At 37.5% G+C, this 23,598-nt stretch overlaps 1 protein-coding gene across 6 annotated transcripts in view; it reads left to right on the forward strand.

The window, feature by feature from the left end:
- CEMIP2 (cell migration inducing hyaluronidase 2) overlaps positions 1–22,985 on the forward strand; it is a 46,738-nt gene extending 23,753 nt beyond the window's left edge. For 5 of the 6 annotated variants that reach the window (XM_015849113.2, XM_085528705.1, XM_015849112.2 and 2 more), the window contains 18 exons: positions 2,783–2,952; positions 4,344–4,553; positions 4,935–5,140; positions 5,719–5,788; positions 8,348–8,476; positions 9,502–9,590; positions 11,001–11,132; positions 11,619–11,654; positions 12,720–12,875; positions 12,985–13,162; positions 13,648–13,863; positions 14,522–14,730; positions 15,232–15,417; positions 16,624–16,843; positions 17,372–17,470; positions 18,739–18,887; positions 20,108–20,214; positions 20,766–22,985. In XM_015849113.2, coding sequence (XP_015704599.2) covers positions 2,783–2,952; positions 4,344–4,553; positions 4,935–5,140; positions 5,719–5,788; positions 8,348–8,476; positions 9,502–9,590; positions 11,001–11,132; positions 11,619–11,654; positions 12,720–12,875; positions 12,985–13,162; positions 13,648–13,863; positions 14,522–14,730; positions 15,232–15,417; positions 16,624–16,843; positions 17,372–17,470; positions 18,739–18,887; positions 20,108–20,214; positions 20,766–20,962 — 2,759 coding nt within the window. In that variant the 3' untranslated portion in view covers positions 20,963–22,985. The remainder of the gene's footprint in view (positions 1–2,782; positions 2,953–4,343; positions 4,554–4,934; positions 5,141–5,718; positions 5,789–8,347; positions 8,477–9,501; positions 9,591–11,000; positions 11,133–11,618; positions 11,655–12,719; positions 12,876–12,984; positions 13,163–13,647; positions 13,864–14,521; positions 14,731–15,231; positions 15,418–16,623; positions 16,844–17,371; positions 17,471–18,738; positions 18,888–20,107; positions 20,215–20,765) is intronic. The other variant, XM_085528704.1, reaches the window with a different exon arrangement.
- Positions 22,986–23,598: the final 613 nt, after the last annotated feature.

A 23,598-nucleotide genomic window follows, 5' to 3' on the forward strand; every position in this document is an offset into this window, starting at 1 on the left:
GGACAGCCAGTTTTTGTGTTGACTTTGCAATATTGTTAGCATCCCACAACATTTGCTGGTGAGGCTAAAATATGTTATCCAGCCTTGTGAAATTCTAGATAAGGTGAACTCAGATATCTCAGCCTTTTCCTTGACACACACCAGAGAATACCAGGGTGCAGGAAGTTGCAAAGCTGACTTAGTGCCATTGTGTGTGACACTTGCTTTTGTTCTGATGTTCCTTACTTGATATGCATTAAACAGTACTTCACAGAACAAGATAGTTCAAGGTGCAAGCAAATTTAAGAGGGTTTTCTGTCACCACTATTTAAGAGCATGTTCCAACTCTTTTGTCTTGGGAAGCATTCACTGTGAAACAGTATATGCTTTTAAAGGATCTTTTGCTTTTAAAAAAATAAAAAAATACAAAATGCTTTTTTGAGCAACATGAATTTTTGGTGGAATTATAAATTTTACTTATTGAAGAATGCACATCTTTTGAAATCTTAAGCTTTTTCTTTTTGTGCAACATAAAACAAAGCGTTGTTTAATAGAATGCCTGGTTGCACTCAGTGTATACATTATAGCTAAATACAGGAGAAAAACTACAGGCAGACCTTTAAGTAGATAAGTGCAGTCTCATTTACAGATCTGCCCTTTTTTTTCTCCCTCTCTAAACAACAGGTTAAATACAACAGTATTGAGCTTCTTCATGTGGTATCCACCAGCTTAGCTTATTGCCTTCTAGTTAAGTTTTGAGAAGGGGTAGTGAAAATTTTGAAAAGAAATATCTTCTTTAAGTTTCAAGATAATTTTCTTAGTTTGTATAGGAAAATAACAGATCGGTGCTTTCTTTGGAAGAAAATTTTAAAAATAGAGCATCTGTGGTTATTTTTGCCTAATTTTAGTTTGTGTCCTCAGAATGGCTATGCAGACTTTTCTAAAGATGTTTGGCCTTGTTTACATGTCTCCAGTTTTTGTTTTAGAGCAGGTTGGGCAGCCAATGCTTTCTCTTCTGAAGCAAATCTGCATCTGTGTTTGCTTGTTTGTTTTTTTTTTAATTAAAACTTTTCTAATGCATTGTTCTTAAATTTGTTTTCATCCATTCACAAAGTATTGGACTGGAACTAAGATATATCCACAAATAAATACTGGTTTTGTTTTAGGGTTAGTAGTTTTACTATTCTGAAACTATGTAGATGGCAGCCTGTTTGATAATGAAACATGCAAGAGCATCTTTGATTGTGTGCCCTGAAAGATGTGCCCTGAAGGTATCACTTTGTTGAGCTCAGTTGGGAAGGGCAAATTTGCTTGTTCTTTGCTAAGTTAATGTTTATCGTGTGCCAAATTACATGCCTTTGTGTACACACTGGCATAAGAAGAGATAATAGAACACTGTGTTTAAGTTATCAGAATACATTACTTTTTTTTTGGTGCTACAGTTAGTTTAATTTCAAGTTACCTAGGTTACTCTGAAAGTATTACCTCCTACTTTATTTCCATGGAAGATACAGCAGCTACAAAGAGCACAATAGCACTATTTGGTAGAGAAAATATTCAGCTACAAAACAGTATTTTTCAACATAGTCACCACTATTAGTCACATATTATCTCCAGCAGTGAAGAAGATCCTGCTTACTGCACTTATAAAAATCTGTACCAGTGGAGGTGACCCACAGCTGCTGCAGCAGCATCACTGCTCAGAAAATGTTGCCTTTCCTTGGCCCAAACAGACAGAAGTCAAAAGACACCAAATCCAGACTATGTGGTGGATGTGGTCAGATAGTCCAGGCAGAATTGGTGAGGTGCTCCATGATCTTTAAGGGTTATGGAGCCTGGTGTTACTGTGTTGCAAGATGTCTTCTCTGAGCTGACTCAGTAAGTTTGAGCCTTCAGTTTAGACAGCATTGCAGTTAGCAGTCAGTTTATTGTTTAACTGGGTTCCAAAAAAATCCTGAAAAATGACCCTTTTCCTATCCCTCAAGACAGTACACTTCACTTTGCCTGCTGAGGGATGTGTCTTGGACTTCACTGGCAAATTCATGTTACTGCTCCATGGACTTCATGGTGACACCACGTCTTGTCACTGGTAATGATTCCATCCAGGAAACTGTCACCTTCAGCCTTGTGTGGGTTCAGCAGGTCCTGACAAACTCATATAAGGTGTTCTTTCTGTTATTGTATGAGAGTTTGTTGGTTCATCCTGGCCCAAACGTTGTAGTTTTTCAGTGTTCATTATCATTACTGATGCACTGAAGCAGATGTTCAGCTTCGTACACAGTTTCCTGGTCATGATTTGCCAGTTTGCATGGATGATCTGATGGAGGCACTCTTTGTTTAGTGGTGTGACAGCTGTGCATGGCTGTCTGGAACATGACTTGTCTTTCATATTGCTGTTGCCGTTGATGAATCACACCACCCACTACCTCACTAAGTTCACATCCACTGTTTGGTCTCTGTAAACATTCAGTAAGCATCAGTAACTGTCAGTAAGTACCATCTTTTCTGCACGGAGGTATTCAGTAATGCACCTTTGCTTTGCTTGCACTTCCATGCTAGACATCAGTTTATGCGACTGACGCTCTGCTAGCATCTGTCAGATGGCAATGACATATGATGGAATACTGGTGGAAAAGTTCAGCCTATACAACCATTCCACCAGCATTTGCCTATTGACATCATGGGCCAACACAATAAAATAGAAGGCATTACCTTCAGAACAGCCCTCATTGTTTAGTGTTTATTCATTGACAGTTCTTTTTTCCTCATTTTTTCTTTTCCTCTCAAAATTGTTTTTGCACAGAAAAACCTCAGTATCCCCACATAGGAGAAGTTATTGATGGAGTGGACATGAGGGCAGAAGTTGGAGTTCTCACAAGGAACATCTTAATCAAGGGAGAGACAGAAAATACCTGCTATCGTGAAAAGGAGTGTCAGTTTTTCAACTATGACACATTTGGTGGACATATCAAGGTTTGAAAAACATTAAGTAGCTTTCTGTCATCTCAAAAGTACACTGAGAACAAAAAAGTCAGTGCTAATCTTGAAAGCATTTGAAAATCAAAGAACATAAATTCATACAGCTGCTTTTCGTAGAAAGGGCTTCATCCTCAGCTTTCTCAAAATTAATTTAACTTTACAGCACTGCAGCAGATTATCTAAATTATATGTTTTGTATGTAATGTTACAGAAGCACGCACCGTATCTTGCAACGCTGTGTGGTGGTGATTAAAACCTTACAAGTTGCATACCTGCACATTCAACTTAAAACATTTTCAAAGTTGATCTCCATTTTCTGTCTTTTCACCTTTCCCTGCCTTTCTCTCTCCCCAAGTGATGAGCACTGACTCAATCCTAGAGATCCACATCATCTCCAAAATCAGGCGGAAGAGAGGCATGGTGAGGAAAGAGACTGAGTTGGAACCATGGTGGATTTTTTTGTTTGGTTTATTTATTTCAGTTGAATGTGCTAAGGTTATGTAAAGCAAACTGCTGCTGATTTCTTATATTACCATAAGCATAAAGAAAGCTGAGCAAAAGTAGCATTGTAGAAACCAATGCTGCAACTTGTATTCACTTAAATGAAAGGATGGAGCAGCAGTATGTCAGCTCTTCACTGCTGGAGAGGTTTTAAATGCAAATGTATTTGTGCGCATTGTGTGTTGGTCACAGTTTAAGTCTCCCTTTTCAATAGATTTGGATGCAGATTTTATTTTTATAGTGGTGTACATAATAGGGGGAAAGAAAATGTACCCTTTCCCTACTGTGTGGCAACTTCTGTGTGCAAGGGAAATATATGAGCTTAAGCTATTCTTTTATGTTTTGAGATAATGTAAGGAAAGAAGATAAATGGCAAGCTGTGAGTCTTGTAAAGCGTGGTGTTGATTGCCACAAGGGCACTGATGCAGCAAGGACCCTCAGATGCCTCACAGGCAGAGCAGAAAACAAACATTTTGAGTCACTGAAGTTAAACCATTCCCAGGAGCTTGCTCAGAGGAGCTGAGTGTCTGCTGCTAAACCTTGGCTTCCACATTAGGAGCGTTTTCAGCTTACAGAAACCTTACATGCTCTATTGGTGGCAGCCTGGTCTGCCATGGCTGATGTTGAGGGTCTGGGGGTTCAATCTGTTCCAGGCTAGTCCTGCGTAGGGGCAAAACAGGCTGGGGGCAGCAGGGAGAGGTGCTCGCTTGTCATCAGTACATTCTTATAAGGCAGGATATTGAACAGGACAGTAATGGCTGTCATGGCCTTCATAGTTTTGGCTGGTGTTAACTGTGTGCATCTGGTATAGGTGATGTATTATCTTAAATTTCCATTAGTTAAAAAGCAAATAAATCATTTTGGACTTCTCATTATCTTCCTAGATTTTGAAGAATTTTACATCTGTTCATCTCTCCTATGTGGAACTAAAGCAAATGGGCCAGCAGCAGATAGGAAGTTACCCTGTTCACTTTCACCTTTGTGGGGATGTGGATGAAAAAGGAGGTTATAGTTCTAAGACTTACCTTGATGGTCTTTCCATTCATCATTGTTTCTCCAGATGTGTGACTATTCATGCAACTAATGGCTTGCTGGTAGGTGCCAAGAGAATAAAATAGGCTGTGTTGAACTAAATGTTAGAACATGTAGAGCAAAAACAGTCCCATTAAAGTTGAAATGCTCAGAAGCAATTTTATTTGTTTTTTAATTGCAATGAATAAATAAACGAGTGCAAACAATGACTTATTTTTAACAGGTCTTGTCATTCTGCTTTTCAGATAAATGCAGGCAGCTAAGCTCTCCATGCATAGTGTGTCTGTAAGAGAGAAATACAGCTCCATGTTTAAATCATCTGAGTCACTGATACTGAAACTTCACTCTGCAGCTGTGCCAAGATAGCAAAACTAAATGGCACTTGTCAAATAAATCTCAGTAAATGCTATTGCTACTGACATAATGGACTTGTGTTTCTGCAGATAAAGGACACCATTGGTTATGACACACTAGGTCACTGTTTCTTCATAGAGGATGGCATTGAGCAGAGGAATACTCTCTTCCACAACCTTGGACTAGTCACGAAACCAGGCACTATTCTTCCTACAGACAGAAACAGCACCATGTGTACTGGCATAAGGGATAAAGTGTATGGAAGTTACGTTCCTGTGCCAGCCACAGACTGCATGTGAGTATTTCATTGTTAAAAAATTAAAACCGAACCTGCTGCAGTAATTAAACTGCTGACGATCTCTTGACAATATACAGATGAAATGTTTTTTTTTTTTTAATGTACAATCTTTAGTGAATGTGAACACCTTAAATGCAGCTCATGTGGCAGTGCTGCTTAAAGAAGGAAAAGCGTTTGGTCTTTCATTAAAGAGAAAACATCACTTGATTTATTACAAGATTTGTTGTCTTATCAAGTATCATAAGTTGATTTTTTTTTTTTAAGGCTACATTCTTATTTCTGTATAAAGGTACCAGTACCGTTAAGTTGTCACCTATGGCTTGTCTGCATAACACTGGTCTGTTGTAGAAGCTTATTAAAACAGTTTATAGTTGCACTGAGTGTCTGATCTATTATAAAATATTTTGTATTTAAGTTTTTAAAAAAAAAAAACCAACACATTAGATGTGTGCTTGTGTGGGAAGCAGTTACTTTAGACATCAGTTTAGTGTTGCTGTCGATTTCTGCAAGAGTGAGTTATTTCTGAAGGGGCTGTAGCTTTTCCATATTAACTTATTTTCTGAATAATATTTCAGGGCAGTTTCAACATTCTGGATTTCTCATCCCAACAATCATCTTATAAGTAATGCAGCAGCAGGTTCACAGGTAAGGCACATGCATATGGATGTGATTCAACACAACTACTTGTGCCAATTATTCACAAAAAAAAAACCAAAACAAACCAAAAAAACATTTTTCTTTTTTTATTTCTGCGTGTTTAAGGTTTTGTCAATGTGGATTAGACCTCTTCCTTTTTTTAATTAGTAGATCTGTCAGCAGTCTCAATATGTATGTGTGAAAACAAATACTTTTATTTCCAAGATTTAGTGTATTTCCTGTTAATAATGTTTCTGTACCCTTTGTAAGCCCTGTCACATGTTTACTGTTTCGCTGCTCTGAAGGTCTTTCTTTTTATAGCTTTAGTCACTGAAATGAAAATAGTTCACTGAATTAGAAAGTGCAGAAAAGCTTTCACTGTGTCTGTCTTTTCTCACTAGCTTCTCAGGAGTGATTGCTGATTATGTTTTTACCACCTGTGAACATTTTACTTTTTCAACCCTTTTTCAGTGCAGCTGCTTGCAGAGTAATGTTGAACTACTCTGTGCAGATTGTTGGGGATTGGCAGGGGCGTGTTCTGCTGAGACATGGGTGGTTTCAGGTGGATTGTTCTAAATTGGTCAGTGGCAACAGGAAAAGGAAAAGACTTTTTGATGCTGGAAGTAGAACATGGGTGTGTTAGCATATTCTTAGGCAGAAAGTACATAGTCCATTGTTAACAATAGGACAAGACTGAAAACATTTAAATGTGTTGAAATGTCTGTAATGCAGAAAATCACAAAACTTCTTATTCTGCTGCTTGTAAGCTTTTTAAAATTTATTTATTTGTTTTGGGGGGTGGGGGGTTGAACATTCTTGTTGTCTATATGCCTAAGAAAGGCCTGACTACACATACTAAATAAAAACAGTTCTCTTCACAGCACAGTATCTTTCCATTTTTTTCTATCGATATAACATTGCTTTACCTGGTTTTAGTGTTGCTGGCTAGGTTACAGGAAATGAGTTGCTTGATCAGGTGCTTATTTCATGGTCTTCTGCCTCTGTAGAGTATTCCTTCTTCTGTAGAGCACTGTGTGTTTTCAGAGAGTGTGTTTGTATAGGTTTGGAAATTCTGCCATTCTGGTACATACATCTCTTGCATTGGCATGAAAGGTCTCTAGCTTCAGTTTCAGAAACAAAGAGCTTCAGCTGTCTTGATATAAACACTGCACTGTAGAGATTTTGAGGGTATAAAGTATAACAATTCACAAGTAAATAAAAGCTGCTCTCTCCAGCTTCTTTGTTACAATGGAGCCTATTGTAAGGGTGTATCAGCAGTACTTAGTTCTTTTGTTTCAGCTATATATAAGAGGGGAAAAAAGAGCTTTTTTTCCAGAGTGCTTAAAAGTGCTTAAAGAGCTTTTAAGTTTATTAACCTATTTTTGAAGCGTTATGATGTGTTTTGGATAAAAATTGCTTGATTTTTGCCAAGCACAAAACTGTATTTAATTATATGTGAAGTAAGATTTTGGTATTTTATTAGTGGAACATGTACACTTTCTTTGGAATTGTTAATCACAGAAATGTTGAAGTATGTCATCATTACGGTTGGAAATGTGTTACTCAGAAGCAGAATTTCCAGGGCTGTTTGGAAAATGAGTATATTCTTGGAGTGATTTTTAAGCTAGAATGAATCAACTTTATCCATATTTCTTGAACAGGAAGGTGAAAACTTTTTCATTATATGGAACATACAGTGCACGATATATATTTATCTTTTTCTTTGCTACTTTTCTAACACCTTAATACTCCTTATGCAGTTGTTTTTTGCTTGTTTGTTTTTAAACTTTCTAAGGGCACAGTGCAAACGGGCAACGTTTTTTGTATCTGTAGATATCTGCTGTACGGTGCTATTGCTGCACCACCCCTTTTGAACCCAGATGTGTTTAGAAAAGGAACTTCTATGGGCCTGCTTTGGCAAATAACTCCAGCTTCTTTAAGAGCAAGGAAGTTGAAGTGGAGGAAATGAACTGAAATTATTACTGCATGTTATTGGCACAGAGCTCTGAACTGGCTAGGCTTTTTGATGTCCCTATTCACTTTCAGAAAAGTGTGTTGTTTTTTTTCTTTGCTTGTCATTGCGTTCTGATGTGAATGAAGATGAACAAATCTTAGAGTGTAGCAGTAAGGAGGAGAGGACTTATGAGCATTTTTCTGTAAATAGCATGATTTACTAACAAACAAAATGAAATTGATTATTCATGTAGAAATAAAATACAGGGATCACAGAGGGAAAAGAGACTTTTTTTTAGTCTTGAAATATTAGAGAGCCTGAAATGTATGATGTTAAATGATTTAACTGAGAAGGAAACAATTTTTAATGCATCTTAATCACTTCAGTGCAGCCTTATTTGTGGTTGTCTTCTTTGCTGCAGAATTCTCTGGAGACTGTTTTGATCAATATCTTCCACTGTATATGGTTGCTGTGGACTGTGTTGCTATTTTCCTCCTTATTTAAAACGTTCATCTTTTTAACATATACTTATTTTGTGATTAGATGTAAATATGTCGGAACTGATAGTAGTTTCAGACTCTCTTCTGAGTTATGTTGTCTCTTCTTGTTTGCAGGATGCTGGAATATGGTATTTGTTCCACAAGGTTGCTACTGGAGATTCTCATAGTTTAGGCATTGAAACAAAGTCAGAGCTCACACCCCTGGGAATCTTCTATAACAACAGGGTTCATTCTAATTTTAAGGTAAGGTACTACCTCAGAAATTTTTTTAAGCTCTTCATTTATAGTAGGAGTTATCTGCTTAAATTTTAACATGCCTAAATGATGGTTTGTTTGAACTGCACAGCTCTGTCTAGGTATTACAAAACAGTGTGTAATCAGCATGCCCATAGCTTCTTGTCATATCTGAAGCTGATTTTACTTGACAACTGGGTATCTGGGATACCAAGAAATGATGCAGTGTGTTGTAATCATTATAAATCTGATGCTGTGAGGCACTTGTTCAGACTGGAATTAAAACACAGTGAACATAAGAGTGCATTGTGGAGGGGGGGGAAAAAGTTCCATAGCTCGTTATCTTTAAGCAAGGATAGCTGTTCATATGTTGAAAATCCATATTTAAAGAGCTGCCTCCAGGAGCAGGCCTAAGGATCTGCTCACGTAGCAACATTCATGTCTGATGATACTTTGGATCACTGGTAACTGCAGTTAGTTGCATACATAATACAGGTTCAGCAGCATGAACTCTTCCTTTTTCTTTTTTACTTTTTCAAGTGTTCATGCTGGATTATTGAGATTAAAGTTGATGACTGGGCAAAAGTCAGCTTTGGTAGTGAGAACAGTTATGTTTTAAATTAAAATACAAAGCATTGTTTCACAGCACTATCTATTTTTTTTTTCTCCATTAGTAGCATTTGTGAGAATATTTTGCATTCACTGCAAGGTTGGCTTCCAAATTTTCTAGAAGAGCATCTGGAAATAAGTGTAAAACCTCAAATAGTTAAATGTGAAAAAATTCCAAAGTGAACTTAATGACTTTCCATTACTTCTTTATTTTTAACTCCAGGCAGTTATTTTCCTGGGGTTTTCAGTTCTTATTCCAAATTTGCATGGAGAGATCCTGTTTCTCTATTAAACCAGTCTGAATGATATAAGAGTCTTTAATGAAATGTAATCTTAACAATCTAGTATTTGCTGTCGTTTTAGTGCTGGGCAGTATGAAATTTCTTCTCCTCTCCCACCCCCACCCTCCTTTTTTTTCTTTAAAGGCTGGTTTGTTCATTGATAAGGGTGTTAAAACAACTAATGCTAGCGCTGATGATCCCAGGGAATATCTTTGTTTGGACAACAATGCAAGGTAAAGAATATTATCCTTCATCTGAGTGAATAATGGTAATGTTCTGAAATTGTACTTTCATGTGAGGGGGAAAAAAATTAAAACACTATAAATAAAAAATGAGCAGTAAATTCCCTTTTTTTTTATCTGTCTGGGAGCAACAAAGCATGGTTTGCCTGAAGGAATTGGCTTTTTCTTTTTGAGCTCTTGCCTACATAGTTTTCAGCCTGTTGGAAAACATAACTTTAATCATGCTTACATGTTATGCTTACAGTATTTTCTGGAATTGCTACTAAAAGTTGAGGCCCATTTTAAAATCTGCTTCTAATTTATGGCTCAGTTCTAATAATTGTTAGGAAAAGGCATACCAGCAGTAAGTAATAGGAAAGGCAAGATAATCTACTTTTGAGTGCTTCTTAGTGTGCTTTCTGGGCTTGGAGGTCACGCTTCTGTTGTATGCTTTTACTGAAGATTATTTGCTGGGATAGTACAGCCATCATATTATTTTTGGCTTATGAAGAGAGAGAAAATAGTGGAGAATCTGGGAAAATTTCAGATTATCCTGTGTAAAGTGACAAGAAACGTCAACGTTTTGTTGCCCCAACCGAGAAGTAAGATTGAAGGTACAGTTATAAGATTATTTCTGATTCAGCTTTCTTTAGGCTGGAGGAGCTGCAGATACAAAGAGGAAAGCTGCAGAATTTGGTAATATTTGATACTTCCTGCATTGGGAACTAACAGGTTGTTAGTTATGGCTGTGACTTTTTAACAGAAGTTGTGACATTTTGACAGAAATCCCATTTAGGTCTTGTGCATCACCATCAGTTAGTCAAGAACTTATGAGAGGTAGAATGCCATGTGAGAACTTATGACGTTGTGGCAGGGTATGAAGATGGGATGTGAAAATTTGAGTGTGTTAAATGGGGTTCGTCTTTGACAGCAGCTAGACAAATGATGACATGCCTTGCCCTCTGAAACAAACATTTATATAAACCTCCAGCCTTTTTTGTCTAGTGCACCTTTGTATCCCTCAAAGGAACTTTAATTATTTGCATTAAACTGTGACATTAATGATTGAATAGAAGCAGGGAGAGAATACGTCAGAGAGAGCAGTGAGAAAAAGCTGAAGAAAGGTGATGCAGATCAATTAACTTGGCAAGATTGAGAAAAGTTCTTTGAGAGTTACTGGGAAAGAGAAATTTTAGGTCCCCTCTTCGTGGCACATGACAGATACTTTTCTGGAAGTAGATAACTACAGATGCATACAGTTTAGTCTTCTCTCAATTCCATCACAAAGCAGAGCTGATTTTTTTACCTATCAGGTGAAAAGGTGTATTTGTTTCCCAGGCTCTCTCAGACTAAAATATTTGACCCATATAAAACAAATGGTATTTTTATATAAAACATAGTTGGTTTTTTTATCTGCTACAGGTTTCGTCCTCATCAAGATGCAGACCCTGAAAAACCTCGAGTTGCTGCCCTGATTGATGGATTAATCTCTTTCAAAAACAATGATCATGGTGCTTGGGTCAGGGGAGGAGATATCCTCATTCAGAACTCTGGGTAGGCATCCAGAAGCAAACAACTGCCATGTTGTTAAGAAGCTGTTTTTATGACAGTATACTGCAGCAAGGTTATAGAAGATTGATGTTTAAACATGGGAACTGACTGCTCTGTCTTCTAATAATTTACACCAACCCCTTTGCTTTAAGTACATATGTGGTTAGATGAGAAACTCTTAAATGAGAAAAAGAAACTACAAAATCTAAGAAAAAGTGTAAAAGTTGATTGGGACTACTAGTTTATCCAGAGATGTCTAGTTTTCTCTGAAGCTTCCAGGTTCCTGCTTAAAATACATGAAAAACTATTTTCTTTCTCTTGTTTTCTTCTTTTAAAAACAGAATATTTACAAGAATTACTTATATGTTTCTCAATTCTATTGATTGAGAGGTTTTTTTCAGTGTATATCACAATGTACTCTTAGAATATTTTATTGTAGGATAGTCCAGAAGATGTGACTGAAGCTTGATTTTATGAACTTTTTTTTAGGTTTGCAGACAATGGAATTGGTTTGACATTTGCCAGGTGAGTACTTAATTACTGCTGTGTTTTCTTAAAGGTTTAGAAAAACAGCTTAGATAAGTCTGTCAGTAAAAATTAATAGGTATACTTTCATAAGGCTATATTTTAATTATTAGTCCCATTTCCATTTTTCCAGTGGAAATGGGAATATTATTAAGGCTGCAAGTAGACGTCTGCCAAAGTTTGCTCTTTATTCAACCTGTGCTTTCTTTACACAACAATTTGCTTCTCACCAGAAGAGTTATGATTATGTAGGATTTTTTGGCATAGCATGATGCCTTGGGCAGCTATGATTTTCCTCCTGAGTTGTTCAGTGCAAGTAAAGGGGAATGAATGAATTATTAGTGTGGGCAGAGCCTCATGCAATATGTGAAGGGTGCTTACAGTGAGAGTGGGGCAGGTCTCTTCTCACTGGTGACAGGACGAGGGGAAATGGCCTCAAGTTGCGCCAAGGTAAGTTTAGGTTGGATGTTAGGAAACACTTCTTTACAGAAAGGGTAGCTAAACAGTGGAATAGGCTCCCCAGGGAAGGGAGGTGGTTGAGTCACTGTCCCTGGATGTGTTTAAGAGCCATTTGGATGTGGTGCTCAGAGATAGGATTTAACAGAGGGTTGTTAGAGTTAGGGTACTGTGGTTAGGCTGTGATGATAATGTTAACTTGATGATCTTTGAGGTCTTTTCCAACTTGAGTAATTCTATGATTATGTGATTCTATGATTCTCATTTCAATGAAAGGAAACATAGTACCTTGGGTAGAAAGCTAAAATCTGCTACTGCTTAGGTTGTAAAAAATTGGTTATAGAACTGTGGAAGTGGGCTGTAAATAAGAGTGCTGCTCATTATGGGGAAATAGACAATGTAATGTACAGTTCTGCATGAGGATTTTTGTCCTTTCAAACAGTTAGAATGTTAATGATTAAATTTATTGTTCTTTATATTACAAATAAGAATATGAACTGCTTTGCTTTATGAAGACTATTACAAAGTAGGAGCAGGACTGTGTCTTGGTGTTTTAATTTACTGGAGAGTCTTGGCTAAAAGCTTTTATTTCTGACATTGCTTTGATAGTGATGGGAGCTTTCCGAATGATGAAGGTGCCAGTCAAGTGGTATCCGAATCTCTGTTCATAGGGGAGAGCAAGAATTACGGGTTTCATGGTGGTCAAAATAAATATTCAGGATCTGGAGGAATAGACAGTAAGGTGCGCACACTACCTAGAAATCGGTAAGTACATTGTGAGTGAAGGAACTAGTTCCTTAGAAATGTATGTTCAGGTGTAGGCTTGTTATGATTTTTGTTACAGGGTGCTGTAAATGTTTGCTTTTATTAACAGGACATTTCCCATTAGAGGTTTTCAAATTTACGATGGGCCTATTCACCTTACTAAGTGCACGTTCAGGAACTTTGTGCCAACTCCAGACAGATTTACCAGTGCAATTGGCTTCTTGATGAAAAATCCTTGGCAGATGACACCAAGAAACAACATTTCTCTTTTGAAGTTTGGTCCAAATGTAAGTTTTATTTTGCCATTGGGAGTATATTAGTTTTCTTGCTTATTTATTTTAAATAATCTTCCAAAGGCCCCTATGGAAAAGATGTTATTTTTTTGCATGCAGCCCTACTCCACAGTTTGACTTGTGTGGAGACCATTTGACATTCTTTGTCTCCCAGACAAGAAAAATAATATCTAGCATAAGTTGCATCAATGATCTCTTTTTTTGACTAATGAATAAAATTGAAAAGAGATTTTGTAAGGTTTGGTGTATCTTTGATAATGAATTTTCAGTTGCAGTTATGACATATTAACACAAAAGCAAGAGCTTTCCTGAGCCTACTACTGAAAACCAAAATGTCTACTATGCAAGATTGCATTGCTCTTGCCACAAGTATCTTAAATCAACCCTTCTCAAATTCCTTCATTTTTTGCAGGATTGAGCATATTAGTACATCACCTGTGGAAAAAGAAATATGTATGTATTTTGATTGCTGTTGACAGGTTTCTCTGAAAGCCTTCTTTGGAAAACCTGGTCCCTGGTTTGAAGAAGTAGATCTGGATGGTGACAAGACCTCAATATTCCATGATCTAGATGGTTCAGTGACTGATTACAAAGATACATATGTGGGCAGAATGGATAACTACTTGATTCAACACCCCAAATGCATTAATTATACAGAATGGAATGGAGTGATCTGCAGTGGGACCTATGCACAGGCTAGTATTCTGACTTCTATTTGAGACACATCTACAATGTGAACAAAATGTGTGGAAGAAAGGAGTTTTTAAAATACTTTTAAGCGTAAATTACAATTTTCAGCTATTTTTGTATGCAACATTTTATTCGGGATGCAAACTGGATTATGTAATACTTGTTGCAAGATAAAAAGCAAGTTGGGAATATATATGCCAGGAATTCCATTTTGAACTCCTATCTGTTTTGTATCAGAGCCATTTTCTTTTGCTGGAGTTTTTTATTTTGTTCACAGGCAGGGTTTTAAGGTTTACTAGTTGTTGTTGTTACCTTTTTCTTATTGGAACACATCTTCTGAATAGAAATATCATATAGGTCTGATTCCTGTTCTTTATGAGACTGGTCAAGTACTGTTCTGATGCTGGGCAAGACAGGCAAAATATGGATCCTTTTTAGAAGAAATCTACTATAGGGAAACAGTGGGGTTGAACTAGATGATCACCAGAGGTCCCTTCCAAACACCTACTATTCTATGATTCTGTGAAATATTTACAAACCTCAAGATCACAGCAGTTCTGCAGCAGTTCTGCTGCAGTTATATACAGCCTGTCTTTTGCTGTTTTATTTAATGTTGTACTGATTAAAGATTACAAATCTTTCCTCTTCCTTCATATTGTACAGGTCTATGTTCAAACATGGAATGGACAGAATCTTTCCATGACTATTGTACGAGATGAGTACCCATCCAATCCCATGGTTCTTAGAGGTATTAATCAGAGAGCTGTCTTTCAGCAGTACCAGCCAGTAGTGATGCTTCAGAAGGGCTACACAATTCATTGGAATGGAAAAGCACCAAATGTCACATATCTTTACCTCATCAACTTCAATAAGTGCGTTTTCTTTCATATCATTGAACCATAAGTTAACAATGAGGTCCTGCAGAATTAGTGAGCTGAGACTTGTTGGTGTCAGTGAGAATGAATTTTTGCTTTTATTTCTTTATTTTTTATTTTAATTACAAATACTAAAGTATGAAAAGCAGGAGATGAATCAATAAACACGTACTTAAAATCAAGTTAATATTTAGTGCAGTGTCTTTAACAGAAATCATTTGGAGAAGAAAATATACCAAAAAGTGAAGTCTGGCAAAATTGGAACTGCATAGTTTGCGGTACTCGATCTTATTGTTAGATAAACTAGTTAAATGTCTGAAGCATAAAATGAAATGTTTTCTAAAGATATACTATTTACTGTCACAATTAGTGAAAGAAAGTGGGGAAGAAGGATTAGGAACTTCTTGTGTTCCTGTTATGTTTTTGGAGTGACCTGTGTGCTGCTCATTATCATCTGAACTGTCCATGTGGTGAATCATACGCTTGTTTTCTTTTCAGGAATGACTGGATTCGTGTTGGTCTTTGTTATCAACCAAATACTGATTTTACTATAGTTTTGGAAACCTTTCAAAGGAAGTCATCTGCTCTGTCAAGCAAGGTAGAACGCTACGTGCCTGTATCTTCAATGCTGGAGCTTGAAAAGAATCGATCAGACAAGAAGTTTTATTTTGACAACAGTACTGGGTAATCCCTTATAACTTGACTCTGATAAAAGATTTTAACATGATAATAGACAGCATGATAGCAGTGAAAAGAACTGATTGAGACACTTGTGCTAGAGGAAAGCTGTTAAAAAGGAGTCCAAAGTCTCTTTGAAAGAATATTGTATGTGACTCTGAACCTATAAAATGCACTACTGGTTATGGGAATACATTCTCAAGAATACTGCAGTTATACAGATATTCCCTATCCCACATCCGGGGAAAAGGTGATATCTACAGTGTTGCAGGGAGGTGTCTTGCAGGAAGTTAATTCCCATCTTCAAAAAACATCTGTATATTCTTGTTAAACTTCTGAGAACGTCTCTGTGACAAGACTGTTTTGTGAATTATATATTCCTGAAAATTGTGGATAGTATTTAAAACTCCTAGCTTCTATTTCAAAAGTTTTCCTAACAGAGGCTAGTGAGATCCTTTTGAGAGGTTTAAGGTATGGTCAACATTTACTGCAGTTAAGTCCTACATACATCACTTGTGTGTGTTAGAATTTTGTTATTTAATGTGGAAATAAATGATTAATGTGAGAATGTATTTCCTTATCTGGAAAATGGGCAGATGACTGTAGCTTTCTAAAGATTGTTTATGTTTCCTTTGTCTAAGAGCTACAATGATAACATTAGTTACCAGTGATAACAGTTAAATATATAATAGACAAATTATTGGCCCCTCTGCATTGGTAACACCCTAAATTACATTTCCAGGCATTTGTTCAATGTGCAGCAGTGTAGCTGCTTTGTCCAGTGCTGGTAAATACATCTGAATATCCAAACAGTTACTGTTGGTATCTCTAAAGATCTACAGTTATGGAAAACATTTATGCTCTACACTTTTGTCTTATTGTTTCCTAGCTTCCTGCCTCTGTTTTGAGGAGTGGCTGTTTTTTGTTGGTTTTTTTTTTTTTTCTTCAGAACATATGCATTCATAGCAACATCTCATTTAACTGTTAGAGACTTCAGATATGGCAGTAGTTCACAATTTCTTCACAATTCTAGTAAGCTCTAAATACTTAGAAGAAGTTTGAACAATTACAGAAGTCAGTACCGTAGTTTTCTACTTCTGAAAATCATGAAATGTAGCTGCTAAGGTTTAACATAAATACTTATCTTCCTTGTAATCAATTTATATTCTCAGTCTCTCACCTCCCTTCCCTTTTTTCTTTTTGTGTGCACAGATTACTGTTTTTATTTCTTCAAGCCAAATACAGTAGGGATGGTCACAGTTATTGCTCATCTCAGGGATGTGAAAGGATCAAGATTGTGACCAAAGATTCAGCAAAAGGGGTCAGTAACTGCATAGCAAAAGCTTACCCAAAGTACTACCAAGGACCAGCTGTCATAAAGCAAATGCCAGTAAAAACTACTGTACCATGCACAAAGTGTGGCACAACTCAGGTAAAAGAAAACAGGCAAAAACTTTTCTCATCCATCTTGTTGGTGTTTCATACTACTTGTGTTAAAGGCATAGTTTCAGTTTGTCAGCACGGAATACAACACCTACCAATTTGCAGTACTCATGTTTTCTGTGCTCAAGAAGACAGGGAGACTCTTGTAGCATGAAGGAAAAACATTGCTCCATATTTGTGCTTTGCCTCCTGCTATACATGTGATAGAGAAGGCATGACATAAGTAGAGCTACTCCATCAACTGTGTACCATGCAGGAAAACTTTCCTGCAGAGATCTGTAGTTCAAGGCATACTGTTGGCCAACCTTCTCTTCATTTTTGGATTTTTCATAATTGCATAAACTTGAAATTGCATCATGTGTTTTCTCTATAAAAGATGAGAAAAATTACTGGAATAAGATATACTATACTATGTCATGTTACTTTGGAGTATGAGCTATCTGTTGCAAAATATTACATGGTAAAGTGTCAGTGACATATGCATATGTGTACTTAAAGTGTTCTGTTTGTTATCCAGATGGTATTCACCAGTGATCCTCACAAAAACTACCTCCTTGTGCAGATTAATTTATCTGGTAGAAAAGAGTTAAGCAGAGATCAGCAAGCATTTATTTCTGTGAGTATTCTTTGTAGTTTTCTTGTATCTTTCTTTCCCTGTAGGTCTTGGTTATGAAACCATTGTACTGCCCTGCATAATGCTAAGATCACTCTTCTTCACCAGCATAAAAAGTGTTTGTTCATGGTTTAGAAAATGATTGGTCAGAAACCTGTCTTCTAATCTCTGAAAAGAAAGCTCCCAACTTCTCCTTTTATATTTCTAATTGCAAATCCTTTGCTGCTGGAGAGAAGACTGTACCAGCAAGGAAGAACTTAAAATATTTGAATTCCTGATGAAACCTGTGTGGTTGTACATTTATTGATAGCAGTTTTTGTTTGTTTGTTTTTTGGGGGGAGGGGAAGAGCAACCAGAAAAAACAACTAACAGATGTTTTTGTTTTGTTTTAAATGTATGGTTTTGAAGTTATTCTTGACGTAACAGATTGGTGGCTTAATAGGATGAATTGTTCATGCCATTAAGTTTTGCTGACATAAAAAATAGCCCATAGTTTTCAGTAGTTGTTCTGATGCAGTCATAGTGAGTCTGAAAGTAGTGCTGGAACAGGTTGCCAAGACATGTGGTGGATGCCCTGTGCCTGGATGCATTCAAGGTCAGGCTGAGCAGTGCTCTGAGCAACCTAACCTAGCTGTAGATGATAGAATCATAGAATCATTAAGGTTGGAAAAGACTTCTAAGTTCATCTAGTCCAACCATCAGATGTCCCTGTTCATAGCAGGGGAGTTGAACTACATGACATTTAAAGGTCTCTTCCAACTGAAATGATTCTCTGATTCTGTGTGGTATTGTGTAAAATGTTTGCTTTGCTTCTGTTCAGATGCTGAAGCAGACCTGCATTTGATGCTGAGGATAGCATTTGCAGATAGGCTCACGCCACAGAGTTTTAAGTGATTTATGCTCTGCAAGGTCAGTGTGTTAGCTTGGTTGAAATAGTGAAACTTTTGAGTTCCTTAGGCAGTAAAATGTGAAAAATTCTATAGGAATCTTGCTGAATCTAGAGCAGTAAGAGCAAAAGGGGGCACTGGGACAAAATTGTGCATCCACAGTGAATGGTTAACTGTGCTATTGACAAGAAGTGCAGACAGTTCATTATCTGAATGTTAGCTTCCTAAAACAGGTAGTAAATCTCCCCAAATGTTGACTGGTCTCCACACTGAAGCTGGTGATTGAAGGCTTCTGGGCAAGTTCAGGAGTCTCACTAAGTACAGTCAAACAGCAGTTGAAGTCATTGTAAATGTATGATATTTTTTTTCCCTCCTCCCATACAGGTCAATAACACTATGTTTTCCTTCAAGGATGATGGTATACTCGTTGTTGTAGTTGATGCCTGCACTGGCACAGTGTCAGGAAATAATTTATTTTCCGGAGTAGACATTAAGCGTGTAGGTGGCTATTTAAAGTCTGGAATTCCACAAAGGTATGTGTAATGACTGTTTATTTCCAGTATGTTCTGCAAGCTCTGTAGCAAGAATTTAACTAATAAAGTTTATGTAACAGTACAGAAAGCAAGCAAAATGTGTATTGAAGTTGAGAAAAATCGCAGAATTACCAAGATTGGAAAAGACCTAGAAGATCATCCAGTCCAACCATCACCAATACTTCCCAGTTAAATCATATCCTTCAACACAACATCCAAATGTTTCTTGAACACTCCCATGGTCAGTGACTCCACCACCTCCCTGGGCAGTGCATTCCAGTGCCTGACTACCCTTTCCAAGAAGTAATATTTCCTAATGTCCAGCCTGAATCTCCCCTGCCGCAGCTTGGAACCATCGCCTCTAGTTCTATCACTGATTACATGAGAGAAGAGGCTGACCCCCAGCTCACTACAGACTTCCTTAAAGAAGTTATAGAGAGCAACAAGGTCTCCCCTGAGCCTCCTCTTCTCCAGGTTGAACATTCCCAGCTCCCTCAGCCGCTCCTTTATGAGGAGCCGCTCCTCGTAACGCCTGTGCTCCAGACCCCTCACCAGCTTCGTAGCCCTCCTCTGAACGCGTTCCAGGGCCTCAATGTCTTTCTTGCAGTGAGGCCCCCCCTCCCCCCCAAAAAAGGAGAAATATGACAGGTAACTTTGCTTTGCTTGGAAAGCAAAGCCATTCACTAAAATTCTCCAATATTGCCTGCCTGTCACTTCAAAAAGAAACTGAACCTCATGTCGTAGCACCTCTTTGCTTAGAAGAGTAATGACTTTGGCTTCAAAAAGAGCACTTACAGACAGTGACACAGACTATGCTACAAGATGTCCTACTTGGGCTAGGAGTAACTTTTCTCTTGATCCAGAGTGAAAAATTTTATCATTAAAAAAAAGATGGTGTCAGGAAAATCCATTTTCTGGTATTTTAATTTTGGATCAGTGGTTCAATTCTTATTTTTTAATATACAAAAGCCACTGGAAATTTTTATTTAAAAGGGGTTTGAGTTAAACTTAGGAGGTGTATTTTTAATATTTTTTCCAATTGTATGGTCTTCTAGACACTACTTTACAGAGAATGTTGTCTTATTTCCATGTACAGCTTTAACATAAAAACTCATTAGAAAGTGGGCTATAAAGATGGCAAATTGTAAAAGTATTGTGGAGGATACCAGGAAAACTTCACAGTTGTAACTACTGCTGTGTCTGCTCTGTTTCTGTTGCAGGTCTGTAGTTCTACTGAGCACAAGAGGCAAGGTAGAAATTCCTAGTAACTTATCAGAAGCCTTAAAGTCCTTGGGGACAGCCAAACCGCCTTACCTTCAGAGCAATGGTTGGTGAAATTTTGCATTTCTTTGATAGCACTTAGGTTTCCCCCTTTGTCTGCCTGGTGTCGCCCAGAGGAAACACATATGAAGTGTATTGCATACAGATGGGTGGCAAGCAGTTCTCTGTAACTTGATTATAAAGGAAACCTGGGCTTATTTTCCAAAGCCTTTATGTTGTGTCTCATGTAACAAATTTGAGGGATATGCACTCTACTTCTAAACAATTTCCTGTGCCAGTCCAGTGTTTCCTGTTGCAATTATGTGCTTTGGTATTTTGAGGGATAATCGCTTTTTATGGGCCCCATGGGGCAGTTCTCGACCCTTTTGGGTGGTAGCGTAAGTTCTGTGTGAAGGAACAGTTTTTATAACTGTTGTGGTAGTTCTGTTTTCAAATTGAAGATTTTAGAGAATTTAATATTGAGTAATAACTGAACATTTTTTAATTAATATAATGTTCAGTTAATATAATTAATATAAGGATTTTGGTAGAGTGTTCCGTTCTTGCTGACCTGTGTGTTATAAATGGGCTCCTGTAACACTGCACATTTTGTTGCAGGAAGCATGGCCTTTCTGGGCTTCAGAGGAAACTTTAAGCCATCCTGGATTAAGCTGTTTACCAGTCCTGCTGGTCATGGGCTAATTCAGATAGAAAAGTATATCCCTTTGCAACTGGAAGAATACGGCTGTACCAGAGCAGTCAAGAGTCAACAGAAAGACCTCGAGCTTCTGAAGAAGGCTACAAGATCTCATTAAAGACTAAGCTGTACATAAAAACTGGGGGAAGAAAATGTGAACTAACTTATTTTTAATTTATGGCATTTTAAACTGTGTTGTTATACAAGGAAATCATGTTATTGTCTGACAGACATTTGCCATCATTGACCGCTTGAATGCCAGTCTGTGCACCTTCTAGTTGTACAAAATATGAAAGAATTTATTACTATTTGTATAAACAGGTTTCAGAGATTTTTCAGATGTTTGTATTTACTGTAAACATTTTTTTTTTCCTGTTTAATACTCCTTTTGTATTTAAGAGAGTGTTCATAAAAGCCTTAAATTTTTTATAGCTGGTGTTGGAGTGCTATTTGGATTACTTGAAAAATTAACATTTAAGTCTCTCTAAACAGCTTGAATTGGTCATTCTTAGTTTACTTGCATTTTCCTTCTGCTTTATACATGTTTTCCTGAGAGTTTATTTAGCAGTAAGTTCAGTTACTTTCTCAAACCCGGGTGTTAAAAAAACAATTCCTGTTATGCTTGCAGTTGTGCTCCAGGAGTTTTAACTGCAGTAAAACTTTTGATTTGCTGTACGAAAGGTGGAGAGGGGGGATTCGGAGACCTGGCCTGGGGCTGGGTGGGGATTGTGTACTGTGCAACAGAGTTTTAACAAGGCCGTGTGTAGCAGCGTGACAGAGCAGAAAATGACTGCCATTCTTCAGGATCACTGTTTACTACTCACTCCAATAGGAGTCTGTAAAAATTACTTCATCAATTAATTTGTCTGTTAAGACTGGATACAGATGGACTTTTAAAGCTCTTAAGCAGAAAGGCAGAACTGAGAAACCTGTTGTTCTCAGTTTGTTATGAAGCTGAGCTTCTACTCCTTCTGTGATTAAGGCTATCACAGCTCTAAATTTTGAGTGGAAAGTGTGCTCAGTTCATTCTTTCATGCTATCTATTTTGCCTTAACTTTTGATTCTTTTTAATATAACCATGTTGGCAATTTCAGTTATTAACTGTCTTTGATTTCTGTTGGGTTTTGTTGCAATTGTTTGACCTTATCTACAGGTAGTGGGGAGATCATTTAGAAGAACTGAGACACAGCTGCCCATTTTCAGAATTCTAGTCTTTGAAATTAGATTTCAGAGACTGTAAAGATGCATTTCATAATAGGGAGCAATAGGTACCACAGAGCTGAAAATGTAACTGTAGTTCTAATAAAACTGACCTTGTTCCTTGTTACTGTATGTGTTCTCATTCATTCTAGCTGTTATTATATATGTGCCATCCAGAGATGCTATGTGCTTTGAATTTAAAATGGAGTGGCTGATAAAAATGAACTGTTCACTTGTCTTCTCCAAAGAAGTTGAAAAACAGGGGATTTTTTTTTTGTGTGTGTGTGTGTGCTTTAAAGAAGAGGAGGCACATTAGCAGACCTATTATTCTATTCAATTAAAATACGCTACCTCAGTGCTACCATTGAACTGCCTGATCTAATACCTTTTTTTCCTTAGTCAGAAGGGAGGGGAAAAGAGCACAGTACATGAGATCAAGATAACATACAGGTGACTGATATTATTTTTATTGCAAAACCAAGCCAAATGGGTGATTATGAATTTTGCATTTGTTCTGATGCACAGTTGTTATAATGCTTAAAAAACAAAAAAGTGTTTTGTGTGTGTGGTAAATTTTTAAGACTAGCTATAATGTTTGGTGTTATTAGTGCAGGACAATGTGATTTACATGCTCTGAGTGCAGTAGAGATAGTGTCTGGGGATTGCAATAATCTTAGGACTTCCATTGTTCTGATCTGTGGGTTGTGCTTAGCAGAGAAATGCCTTTTGGATAGTGACCTTTAGGCTTCAGAAGTTGGCCATTGTTTGAGATTCTGCTGTTCTAAGCCATCTTTTGTAAAACCTGTACTTGGAAACCTCAAGGCTGCTCCAGTATAAGGAGTACTGATGGACAATTGAACCTGAAGTGGAAATGTCATCTTTTGTGTGAATTTAAGCATTTGATAAATAGCGTAAATAAATTTTTACATCTGACAAAGCAATAGAAGCTTGAGTCTCTTCTGTTCTTGCATCAAGTAACTTTGTATAATACGTGTTGTCTGAGCACTGTAAACCATTTTATTTCAAACAATTTAGCTGTGGGGTTTATGGTGTGTGTTCTACCCTGTAAAGACCAAGTGGGAATATTAGGAATAGAGCTGCAGAACTCTACTACAGAATCTATGGGCCTTTTTCTAAACTCTGTGGGCCTAAAGTCTCAGCTGCTGCATCTCAGTGTGGTGGGGGCCACTACAGTGCCGTTGTCCCCAGTAGCCTGCAGGACAGAAGTCTGAAGGGCACCTCAGCCCTGTGTATCAATACCTGCAGCAAGGAGAGCAAATAAAATGTGGTCAGGCTCTTCTCAGTGGTATTCAGTGACAGGCAAGAGGTAGAGGGCACACATGGGTATATGGGAAATTCCACATAAACAAAAAACAAAACAATTTACTGGGTGGGTGGTGAAGCACTGAACTGGATTAAAAGAGAGTCTGTGGCACCTTCATCCAAGGAGCAGATGTAGCTTGACCTTACTTTAAGTCCTGCATTGGACTGGGCTGTTTCCAGAAGTGATTACCTGCTTGTGTCCTGCAGAGGCTTTGTACAACTAAAATCATC

Source organism: Coturnix japonica, chromosome Z (genome assembly GCF_054131305.1).
Source record: "Coturnix japonica strain WE chromosome Z, WE-NBRP24, whole genome shotgun sequence".
Lineage (NCBI taxonomy): Eukaryota > Metazoa > Chordata > Aves > Galliformes > Phasianidae > Coturnix > Coturnix japonica.